Source organism: Microchirus variegatus (genome assembly GCF_963457635.1).
Source record: "Microchirus variegatus genome assembly, chromosome: 11".
In the NCBI taxonomy this organism is placed as follows: Eukaryota; Metazoa; Chordata; class Actinopteri; order Pleuronectiformes; family Soleidae; genus Microchirus; species Microchirus variegatus.
In genome coordinates this window covers 11240405-11252967 of record NC_139812.1, presented here as the reverse complement: position 1 = coordinate 11252967, position 12563 = coordinate 11240405, and the positions used below count along the sequence as shown (strand labels likewise).

Below are 12563 nucleotides of genomic sequence, written 5' to 3'. Positions count from 1 at the left end.
AACCAGTTCAACTCCCATTCCTGGAATTCCACAACTAGTGCTCTGTGGCCAACCTCCCCCTGAACTCCATCCCTCCCTCCCTCCCTCATCACTCCATCCACAGCCAGACAGCCAGCTCACAAAGCCTCCCTCTGTAGCCACTGCATAACGTTTACCTACAATTATACAGGTTTCACACCAAATAGTTGTGTCAAATATAGCCACAGTTTGGACTTATTCTCTGCTCACCGGTGCCTGAAAACTTGTTTTCACAACTCGATTTCTCTATTAATCAGTTTAAGGGCGTTGTCCGACTTTGACATGAAGGTGTGACGTACTTTTAACCTGGCTTGTAACTTTTAACCTAGTCTACCGGCTTGTTTTGATGACTTCTCGTGCTGTAGATTCATAAAAAGCAGTTGAACTTTTGAGACAACAATAATTAATACTCCTTCATTCAATTGAACCATATTGTAATTTATTTTGGGTTAATCACACATGCAACCCTGCTGGAAAAAATTCTACCTATAGCACCAAAAGTGCATCAATCTGCTTTTTTTTCTTTTTCTTATATATATATATAATAGGGGTGTGACAAGATCTCGTGAAAAAACTGTCCCGCGAGATTTGTGACCCAAAGACGGAGAAGGAAAAGAAGAATTTTTGTTTCAATTTGTGGAAGAAGAAGTTTATTAAAAGCTCATCCTTACATCATGCATGTAAAGAGTTATACATTTCAAAATGCATGTGCAACTTGTTTAAATAAATCTGTTGGTCCAGTCATATATATTGTCATTGTAATTTTCTCAAAATCTCGTCTCGTCTCGTTCTCGTGAACCCAATATCGTGTCTCGTCCCGTCTCGTGAGCTGAGTGTATCGTCACACCCCTAATATATAACAATTCATTTAAATTATATACTTTGCGAGCTCAATGTTTAAAGATGAAATCCTCCATCCCAGTAGCTTTGAAGATCAATACAACAGCAAGGGGTTGGGAAATCACTATATCACCTTTGATGACTTCCAAGTCTTGCTCACCAACCTTATGGGTTCAGAGTAGGAATTCTCCTTATTACAAGTCAGTAACTTTACCCTATTTTAAGGTTAAAAATGTTGCACAGTATTGTTTTATGTGGTCTTTATTTAGTATGAGCACGCAGAAACTCTTGATTATTGTTTATGTTTGTAGAAATAAGATATGAGGATCACATTTTTTCTCACAGAAAAAAAAAACGGACAGAGAGTCAAAAAGTGAGCGCAGTGGGTCGGACGCAGGGCGAAGGACAGAAACATAAAATATAACACACATGGCATCTTTGTCTCCACCAAGAGATGTGTGGCCCAGTGTTACAGCTGGAGGCCACGCTGGCCAAAACTAACGTCCCACCCCAAATAGCTGCACCACACACACGCTCACTCACACGCATGTGCACGCTTTCTGAAAACTGTACAGGATCAAATCTACAATAGTGTCTTGATGAATTTAAATTCTTTGATACACTCAATAACTCACTGATGGTCCAATACGTGCATGCATGCACACATACTATTTACTAAACTGGGCTATTTCCTTGTGTGGGGCAGCTCAGTCTTTACATATTTTTTTTTTCCATTCTGCCCTGCCCTCTCTATCCTCTCTCACAGGCTTTCGAGGATTTCAGTAATCTGCCAAGCCCCAGCTGCAGTCAAGTAGTTCATGAAACAGAAAGTCGACTAAATTAGAGGATTCAAAATTTCTTACAATAGCTGACATTTCTAATTTTAGCAATAGTGAGGTTAAAGCAGGAACTCAGGAAATGATGCTTTAATTAGTATTTGTTTGTATGTTTTTCAGAATGGTCACTCCATTAAGTCATTCATGAAGACCCTTCTGTTAAAATCTGTTATTAAAATAGGGTAAAATAGGTCATATATTACTACATAAGGAGGAGTTGTGAATTTATGAAACAATTGACAGATTAACTCTGTGTCAGGTGCACAGCATACGTCCTAAATTCTTTGTGATTTGCTAATTGCAATGTTACAAATTGCTGTCTCAGATTGAAATACATTGGTGCAGACCCAATAAAATGCTTTCTTACTTTCTCTTATTTGACAGAATTTTACCTTGGCAGAGTTGTGCCCTCTTCAAGTTTTTATACCATACAGAAGTACTACCTAATCAATTATCTGATTATTACTGTGTCTTTTTCAGCATCTGGGGCCTAACTAACCTACTCAACGCTCATAATGATTTCTCTTGACCACTCATCCTTTGAAGAGCCCATCTCCAGCATGACACATGAGGGGGGGATGTTGCTGTGACGTATATACGCGCCCACACAAGGCTTTAAAACAACAAGAACCGGGCTGACATGGTGGGAGCCTCAATGGAGAGGAAAACCATCAGCAGGGGTCTGTGGATGGCAACATGATGATGAGTCCATGGCATCAAGAGGTTAGTGGGCACAAGGTGATGGGTCACATGGCAAGTGGTATTTAAGTGGTATTTAAGTGGCATTTAAGCATTTAGCAGACGCTTCTACATAGTCTTGGCAGTCTTGGAAAGACTTCTTCTATGTAGGTTGGCACCGCCAGATGAAAATCCTTTGATGAACAGATACCATTTGACCATGTAGCCATGCATGGCAAATGTTTAATTTATGTGTTAAATAGACAATAATTGCAAACTCAAGAGGAGTATACACATCTTACCCCCATCAGTGTCTTTGAGTAGCAATAGCTACTGTATATTTTTAGACTTTTAGACTAAAAAAAACACACATTGCATGCTATCCTGCGTTTAATTATGTGTTTTACGATTTCATTTGAATCTGTCGAATAGGACGGACGGGGAGAGACTTTCACATGTCCTACACAGGCTGCAAAAACCCTACCAAAGCCAATCTGTCTTCCAAGTCTCTCCCGGAGCTTGTTTTGGTGTCCAGCTGAGCTTACTTTTGACTCTGTAATTGACTGGAGCTGGGTCAATCCCGTCATGCAGCGCGCTGCGGAGCCCTGTGGTCAGACTGCTGTTTACATTAGAGCTCTAATCAGCAACCCCCGGAGAGCAGCTTCAGATCTAGGCCACTGAACAGTTTGGGCCAGCCCAGTGCCGAGCAGCTGGGGGGGACAGGCTGCTCTGTCCCCAACGACCAGACACACCACAACTCTGTGTATGAATGTGAATGTCTTCCTGTACTTAAAAGGACTTGCGTACATGTGGTACGATCATAGTACAAAAATGGTCCTCCAGTTGCGAAAGAAGAACAATCGTGTTGTGAAGAATTGGTGCCATGTCATTTTTGGACAATTAATGTTCACATATGCTGGTGTCCACTCATAATGTGTGTCGTGATTTATCATCATTTACAAAACTGACACCATGTGCTATTGAGACTTGAACCTAGCAATTAAGAGCATTACTTCTTGAGGAAAATGTTGACTGACATTATAAATCAAGTGGGGAGGAGGCTGACTTGCTACTGCCACATCTTATCCTAACAAACAAAAGCCATTTGTGGACATGAACTCTGGTTAGAGTGTGGAGAATTGGGTCCAGACATTCTTCACATAATGATGAGCGCAGTGCGAGATTGTCTCGGTGAATTATGTTCACAACAGCAGGAGAATCTCCAGAGAAGCAGCACCTGGTCAGAGCTTACGGGTGGCAGAGTAAATCACGCTCTCATTTAATGTGTTTCTCCTGCTGCAGTCTCACACGACCTCACTTTTGACATTTTCTTTAGATTAGACTTATGAGATGGCAGGAGAATTTCAGGAGAAAGTCAGAAGCAACTTCTGAGGACATGTCCATTCTCACATTCAGTCCTCTCTGGACGATCTCCATACGATTCCTGATTGAAGTGCAGGTCTGAACTCAGCTGCGGAGGCCAATGGATTGAGTTTCTGTAGGTGGTGAGCTGCCTTTGTCAATTAAGCGTCTGGTTTTATGAACTGCCTGGGCAGAAAAACATCTGGAAAATTGATATGACTGCATTACTGCAATGGTGCAAGTTTAATACCCGTTAAAAAGGCACAACCTTTCCTTCTTTTTTTTTATGAACCAGAGGACTTCAAATGTTCTTCTATTTCAAAGACGTAATTCTCCAGCTGTGTAACAAATACTCTTCTCCCATGAAAAAGAAATAAACAGCTCACAATGTGACTGAAGCATGCGATATATACATTTTTTATCTATACGATACAATACGATATTGAGTATCGTATTGGCCCAGTCAACATGGGTCTTTCTGCATGGAGTTTGCATGTCCTCCCCTTGTGTGCATGGGTTTTCTCCGGGTTCTCTGGTTTCCTCCCATAGTCCAAAAACAGATGTGGATTAGGCTTGGACACACTAAATTGACCGATGTGAGATGGTTGTTTGTCTCTATATGTGGCCCTGTGATGGACTGGCAATCTGTCCAGGGTGTACCTGGACTGCCTATCGCCCTAAGTCACCTGAGATTGGCACAGCTCCCCCCGCAACCCTCATGTTGAGGACATAAGGGGTAAAAGATGGATGGATGGATCACAAAGTGATACTGGAGTAAGATGCCTTCCATCCTCAAGCCTCCATCTTCCATTTTGAAGGACAAACATGCAAGTTAGGAACATGGAGAGCCCTTTGCAAAACTTCTATTCCTCCCACTATGACCAAATTCATATTGAAATAGTCAAAATCACAATCGCAAAGTTTACTTGAACCAACTTTGTCAGCGGTGAGTTCTCGAATCTTGATGATCTGCACTCTGAACTTCATGAGCAGTGTCTCCAGGACCATACACTTTTCCTTCCAGTCCTCCTGGCTCATGGCCTCCTCCCCATCCGCCATACCGGCTGATCTTCTGTAAGAGAGATAGGTCGAAGGAGAGAGAGAGAAGGGTAACAGAGAACAAATATATGTAAATAGTAGTGCGGCAATCTCCTAAAGGCTTCCTGTGTGAACATTTCCTTTTCATTTCCTCCTCGTGAAGGAGATCAGAGATCAGGGAAAAAGAAAAGCACCCGTGAAGCTGGTTCAGAATTCAGAGTTTTTTTCTAAAAGGCACCTCTATAGTATGAATGTCTGTTGACATGGGGCGCTGCGACTGTAATCCCCAGGGATGATAGTCTTTTCTGACTGAGAGACAAAAACAGGACTGACGCACATTTGTTTTATTACTACACCGAATAGGTTCTATTGAGAGGTTTCCACCATACACACACACACACACACACACCCCCCCCCCCACACACACACACGCACACACACACACACACACACACACACACACACACACACACACACACACACACACACACACACACACACACACACACAGACACACACACACACACACACACACACACACACACACACACACACACACAGGGTTTGTTGTTGTTGTATAAATGCATTGCTACCATTCCAGGGTTGAGTTGAACCAGCGTGGGCAGTGGGCGTATCACTTCTGCCTGACCAAACAGTAAAACTCCACTGGTGCTCCAAAACACCTCACTGCCCACCCCGGGCCAGATCTGCATCATGTTTTCCAGAGAAAACAGACTGTGGGGTGGGGGGGTGGAAGAGAGGGAGAGAGAGCGAGAGAGAGTGAGAGGGAGAAAGAGAGATGAAGATCTTAGATGAAGGAGGAGGAGGAAGATAGAAGGCCTGGGTTTCTCCTCTATGTAATAACCTCTCATTAGTATGGCCTCCTCACAAAGAGACTGCAAACATGTGTAGAGAGACATATATATATATATATAGAGAGAGAGAGAGAGAGAGAGAGAGAGAGAGAGAGAGAGAGAGAGAGAGAGAGAGAGAGAGAGAGAGAAGAAAGAAAGAGAAAGAGAGAGAGGGAGAGAGGCCATAATAAACTGTTTCAGCAGGCTTATTTTTTTCTCCTTGTTTCCTGTGGTATAATCATAGACAAAGGGAAAAAAGAAACCCACAAAACAACATCAACAACTGACTGCAAGGGTTTACATACTGTATAGGGAGAAGAAATAAAAAATATGAGACCATGCATAATGTATAAACTATGTTCAACAACTTTTACAATTTAAGACTCTTCAGAAATGTGGCTTTTTGTAGCGAAAAGGTTTAATTTGTGGTATTTCAAAATTTACTTTATACACACATAGTGGGCTCTGAATCAAAACAACCAAAACTATCTTGTCATGTACTTATAATAATATTTTAGGTGTTTTTTTTTTTCTTTATTCACAATACGATATATGTAATTCACTTTGACTGTGAATCTTCTTAGGGTTTAATGTTAGTCATTCCTAAAAAACAAGTCTATAAGTCTATACTATATATATTTTTTATTTAATCCCGTCAGAAGGTTTGTCAAATGTGTGAATCATGAACAGATGCAGAGCTTCGTTGCACCACGATAATCAAAGGATGAGAAACATAAAAGGCCATTTAACCCCTGAACCTTGTCTATGTCTGTCTGTGCTTATCTTTCACTCCCACTTTCCCCCAGAGTAAAGTCATTTTTACAGACACGGTGACTATGTTGACACGGACACTACTAATCTGAACTGTTGACCTTGTTCTGAATAAGACATTCTTCAGATTATGATGACAAACAGGATGTTATCATATAGGGGTGGGAATCGTAGGGTACGCCACAATACCATACGTGATACATGGTCTATGAGACCAATAACATCATGGATAAAGGATAAAGTCTATGTATTGAACGTGGATCTCTTAACGTTGCTTTCTCCACGTTATCCCGCTGTAAACTCCATCTTCTTCGGCCAGGTAACTTCCACCCAAGTTTTCCCTCATTTATTTGAGCAGCGCCGCCGTGAGGAGACACAAAGTAGTGACGTGTGAAACTGGCAGCGACTGTTTACTTTAGAGCGCTTTAATTTTTTTAATTAAAATATCAATATTTGCCCCGGCGTAGCGATTATCAAATAATACAAGGAAGGATGACGATATATCACCAAATAGATATTTTGACCAACCCCATTATAATAATGTGATGTGTACATATATGCATAATGCAACTGAGATTGGGAAAAAATACCTCTTTATTCAGATTCAGATTGTTGTCTTACTCTGGTTAAAATTAGTATTTGTGTTCACATAAACAATGAAAACAGAATAAGTTGGGTGAGAATGTTCCTGTGTTTTGATCTGGAGTGGTTCCGCAGCCAGTCATTACAGACTCCACTACCTGCTGTGAATGAAATTAAAATAAGGCTTTACAGTGTGGGAAGATAATCTGCTTCTCACTGGGAAATGGTCTGTGCAAGCATATTGAATGTGTAGTATAATGACAAGTCTGATTATTTTCTCTGTCACTTCAAAATGTGAAGGCTCATCCTGAACCTAGACTGTTAAAGAATGGAGAGGCTGCTCTGTGCCAGCACCATCTCTGTGGAATTCTCTGAGTTAGGAAACTACTCTGAAATCTCTCATACAGTTTGCTTGACAAGGTGTACCAGAATGTGTCAGAAATGTGGGCAGAACCTGTCTTTTAGACTACTGGCACTGCATTTTCGCTGCGGTCCACAGCCATAGTGGATTATGTATTTGGATGTCCAATGTGTCCTTAAATGTGAATCTTCTTAGGGTTTAAAGGCGCCATATGTAAGAATGTGGCCAAAAACGGTTAGTACACTCTAATTCAAAATACCGAGGTCTTTTAGGTTTCTTTTTCTCCGCCATTGTAGCTCAGACGTAACTGGCAACCCGTGGTTGCTCGGCAGCTGAGACTCTACTGACTGCAATGATTGGTAGATGGCGGTAGGTGGCGCCACATGCACAATTTCAAAACATAAACATGATTTGCGGTCTGCAAAAGATTTTTTTGAATGCAAATATTTTGGCTGTACTGTTGTTGTTGTTGGTGAGTTCAGTATGTTATATGAATATTATTCCTGAGTCTCTGTGACCTATGTGTGTGTGTTACATAATGCATCTTTAATGTTGTTGGATTGAGTCATAAAAACAAGTAATCTATACTCCAGGGGAGGATAAAGCGGTAGATAATGGATGGATGGATAACCCCCCCCAACATATGTTTTATGTTATTGTTATAACCCCATTTTTTCCTTTTTTCCTGGTGTGTCATCTTTGAAGTGTTTCCTCCTCGTGGTTATTCCATACTAATGGATACTAACTAGTGTTTTGTTCTAAAAAAAAAAAATACTCATCATAAAAAAGTTGTGAAGCCTCGTTGTTGCTGCTCTGTTCTGACAGGTTTGACAGTGTGTTAATAGATTACAAAGCCATACATTTAAATACACTGTACACAAGCATTTTAAATTCAGACAAGCAACAATGGAGTCATGAAAATGATGCAGTTGATGCTGTTCCTCATACAGGACTCACTGACTCAGGGAGGTAAACTCGTCAGATACGTGACTCTTTCAGGCTAAAAGGTTTAATTTGTGGTATTTTACTTCAAACACACATAGTGGGTTATGTATTTGGTGTGTCCTTAAATCACAGAAAATATCACTACTCTGAATTAAAACACCAAAAACTATCTTAGAATGTACTTTAAAAAAACACACTACTTCGTTTAATTAACTTATTCCACCAATAAAAAGTGATAAACAAAGTTAATACAAAACGACCAGCATTAGCCAACATACGTTATTCTCCATCGTTTCCTGTTCACTATACATAAAAGCTAATTTCATCAGAGTTTACTACTCACCCTTGAGGATATAGATGTTAAACTGTAATAGAGAATTCACGCCATATCCATTCCGTTGTCTATGCGTTTATTCTATTTTATTTATATTCCTGTCAAGGGAAACGTTCTCAGTGAATGGCTCACTCTTCCAAAGGTTTTCAATCCAGTTCCAAGGGAAAAGTTGGTAACGGGTTGGAGTTCGATGGTCAGAGGGAGCTGTGTTCGTGATTTCTGTCCAATTGCAGTTTTGATGGGCGTTTCCCAGCCTTTGGGTTGTACAATGATTGACGTTAATATTCACCAATAGAAATCTGGAGCGCTCTGTGGGCGGGTCTGTTGCAGACTTTCGGAAGTGACGACACTCGCGTGCGATAGCGGCATGGACCGTCAAGCTCCCGGGAACAATACGGGAACCATTAAAACTATTGCCTTCAAACTTAAGCTTTGTAACATTTTACAACATAAAGTGTGTTCACCACATATTTGTTACTATTTTTCAACCGTGAAATAAAGCTAATACTATTTTCATTCACGAACATAGTCAGTGATTGCGAACTATTTTGTTGTTGTCTTGTGTCTTTTATTTTGAAAAAACATATTACCGGAAAATGTTGTTTTTAACTTGCGACTTGAATCTCTCCTCACGAGCCCATCCATGCAGTAGCCAGCTAAAACACTGGGGCTCCGGTAAGTAAACCGCATGTTAAACGCAGGTGAATGCCGGTCATATAGAATATATTAAACAATGCCTTTCTTAAACATTTGTCTGTGGGGATTTAGTTGTCGTGATTTTTGAGTGTTTACCCTGTCTGTGTTTCTTTTCAACGTGGGTCGTAGAGTCAGTGCTAGGCAGTAGTTGGCTAACAGTTGCTAGCAGTTGGATATTAAGCTATGGTAAAGAAACATGCTGCTAAAAAGTGTGGATTAAGTTGTCATCAGAGAGAAGAGGACCAGAAAGAGGGAGGATTAGGCTGGACTGCCTCCAAGTGTTATTCTTTACAATCTAGTTGTATTTTAGCTTGTATTACAGTCATATTTTCAAAATGAAGTGATGACTGTATCATGGGAGTGGAATGGGACTGATGTGGGATGATGCTGCTTCCCACACAGGGCAGAGTCATGGTGGGGAAGAAGAAGAAGAAGACAGCCAAAGTGGAGGCTGTGGTGCTGGAAGAGGAGAACCTGCACAAGCTGATAGGTAATGAAGCAGTAGTTTTGCTACTCCTCCCCTACACAACATGCAACATGTAGTGACGTGATTGAATATTACAATGATATTGTGTGACTTGCTATATAAGTACACAAATAGCTATGTTTAAGGTGTAATGTCTTTTTGCTAACATAATCCCAGGCAGTGAAAAGTTCACTTCACACTTTCCATTTCAGCATCATAATTGTATCTGTATGCCTGCATTTAAACGTTTTCTGCAACTCTGAACTTGGCAATCTGTGTATTATTTTACAACATAAATATTGTGTATGTTGTTATTACAATGACAGCTGTTCTACTCATGCTCAACTAAATTTTCTACTATTAAAAATTGATATGTCTTGTCTTTCTCAGCGTCCCTCTCTGTGAATGGGGGAGACGATGGCATCAGTCAGGTTGCCCACACCCTACAGTCCTGTTTGGAGCTGACAGAGCCAGTGCCACAGATCCAGCTGGTGAAAAAGGTAAAGAACACATTGGCTGTTGTGATTTTTATGATTATAATTAGACAATAACACTCTCTATAGCTGCTTTCAGACATGCGCTGAACTCCAAAGTTTATCCAGACATTCTGCTGCTGTTGTGAATGTGTTTCAATATGTGACCCTAACCACTAAGTTCATGACTGAAAATCTCTTATGAGAAGTGAAATGAACTGTGTAGACTGAAAATACAGTATAGGACCAAACATGTTAATTTATACTACATCAGGCAGGGTCCCAGTTGGAGGCACTGAGTGAAGAGCAAACTGAAAACACTCTTCTCGAGACCTGTCTACACACCATGGCCCTGTTTTTCACCTCCCTGCAAGCCAAGAATCCCTTACGACGAGCCATCGCCAGGTACTTTTTGTCAAAGTCTGTTTGTTGATGTTTAAAATGTAAAAGTGTTTACAGATTTAACAATACATTATTTGGCTCTGTCATAAATAATGTTTCTATTTGTCCTCAGTGCCTTGGGTTCTGTACCTGCCTGGTTAAGGGAGTCAACTGTAGACTGTTTGTGTGTCTGCTTGTCTGACAGTCTTTCTTACTTGGGTTCAGACAAATATCTTCACACTGTAGACACAATTGCTGCCTGTTTGGATGGCTTCCCTCTTGGTGAGTGGGCTACTGCACGTGTTTGCCTTTTAATGTTGATTTGTTGATTCATACCTCCTATTACATTATGAGTAAACACAAAATCTGCCTCTTTGAAACGTTTTATCTCCAGGTGAGCGATGCATTCACAAACTGGTGCCTGAAGGTTAGTGGCCGATTGTTTTTCTTTGTCTGATTTTAAAACTCTGTTTTTCTCTCAGCCTTATTCTTGCTCTTCTTTTTTGTGTAGTATTGCAGTTTCTTCACAAGGGACTGAGTGAATACCTTCATCAGAACAGGTACAGAGATGTCTATTTTAAAAAGATATCTTGTTTTAAAACAACTTTTGTTAATATTGTGAATAAAAATTTAGACTTGACATTTCATAATGCTAAAGTAGTTTAGTTTTCTTTCATACTTGGTTGCATTCACTTCCTGGATCATCGTGACTGCACTCAAATTTGACAGATAATTGGAGTGGATCAGGAAAATCTATAGTTTATGGCTTGTTGTTTATCAATGTGTGTGTGTCGCCCCCTGCTGTTCCTTTAGTGGTCTTGCAGGCCGTCACATCGCCCAGGCTGAGTTGATGCACTCCTGTTTGACTGCTGTGAAGACCTCCATGCTGGTAATTCAGAGATCCCAAGAGGCCATCAGTGCTGCCCTGCAGACAGAGCAGGATCACTGCAGGATGGAGGAGACACTGAGCAGCCTCCTGAGCTGTTATGTACACATCCTCACTGATGGTAAGAAACTAACTGTAGTACTCTGTGCATAGTAATATTGTACCCTAACAACTTCCCAGTGCAGTTTATTGATTGATATTAAGAATGAATATTCTGATTGAAAATGAGATGCATAAGAACCATCTGTTCTTCTTTCTGCCTCTAGAGGAGTTCGTCCAGTCAGTCCAGAGTACAGCTGCCATGGCTGTTGTGTTATTGATCAAGTCTGTCATGGGCTCTGGGGATGAAATTGCTTCGCTGGTGAGTCATGGAATAATAGTTCTTGGTTATTCCACATTACACCTTGTGCACTCATTAAAATGTAATCCCTATTTGAATTTATTGAAATAATGGTAGTTGAGGGTGTATATAAAACAGATTGGTTTGTCATTACCAAAGTTGTTACTAGTTTATTTTGCACTTAACTTAATTATAATGTAGAACAGTGTTATACACTCCCGAAAAACCTTTAATTTGTTACCGTTTGTTTTCCTAAAACTTATGATCAAAATCAACATTTGAAAGACACATTTAATCACCTTAGTGTTCCTCTGTTGGCCATTCTTTGTGTGTGTGTGTGTCAGGTGTGCAGTTTGCTGCAAAGCTCAGTCCAAGGTTTGGACCTGGCCCCGCTGTGGCTCAAAGAGAGGTGTGTCCATCTGTGTGCGAGCGATCGCCCACTGGGTGTCTCTCTGTATCTGTGTCATGGGGTTCTGGCCATGTTTAGCTGGGACATCGCTCGACCAGGACCACTGTGGGAGAAACTGCTACTGTTAATCCCCAGATTGCTGCTGGATCTGGATGTCAGGTATATCTTCCAAAACTGATTTTCTATTGATTGCTCTATAAAAAAACCTTTTTATTATGGGAAAATAGATCAGAAATGGTACTCTACCTGATCGAAGGACATGCTCTTTTCAATGAAATATCAACACTATCCTG

The 12563-nt window shown here is 40.7% G+C and overlaps 2 protein-coding genes across 2 annotated transcripts in view; one reads left to right on the top strand and one right to left on the bottom strand.

Moving 5' to 3' along the window:
- Positions 1 to 8660, bottom strand: part of plekhh2 (pleckstrin homology domain containing, family H (with MyTH4 domain) member 2) — a gene marked incomplete at its 3' end in the record, with an annotated part of 28285 nt that extends 19625 nt beyond the window's left edge. The window contains exons 1-2 of the mRNA XM_083898125.1: positions 8629 to 8660; positions 4671 to 4806 (exon numbers count right to left, since the gene is read on the bottom strand). Of these exons, the coding sequence (XP_083754251.1) occupies positions 4671 to 4793 (123 nt within the window). The 5' untranslated portion in view covers positions 4794 to 4806; positions 8629 to 8660. The remainder of the gene's footprint in view (positions 1 to 4670; positions 4807 to 8628) is intronic.
- A 1066-nt stretch (positions 8661 to 9726) lies between these two features.
- thada (THADA armadillo repeat containing) overlaps positions 9727 to 12563 on the top strand; it is a gene marked incomplete at its 5' end in the record, with an annotated part of 92585 nt that continues 89748 nt past the window's right edge. The window contains 8 exons of the mRNA XM_083897242.1: positions 9727 to 9805; positions 10172 to 10281; positions 10529 to 10659; positions 10769 to 10921; positions 11118 to 11195; positions 11449 to 11642; positions 11788 to 11882; positions 12206 to 12429. Of these exons, the coding sequence (XP_083753368.1) occupies positions 9727 to 9805; positions 10172 to 10281; positions 10529 to 10659; positions 10769 to 10921; positions 11118 to 11195; positions 11449 to 11642; positions 11788 to 11882; positions 12206 to 12429 (1064 nt within the window). The remainder of the gene's footprint in view (positions 9806 to 10171; positions 10282 to 10528; positions 10660 to 10768; positions 10922 to 11117; positions 11196 to 11448; positions 11643 to 11787; positions 11883 to 12205; positions 12430 to 12563) is intronic.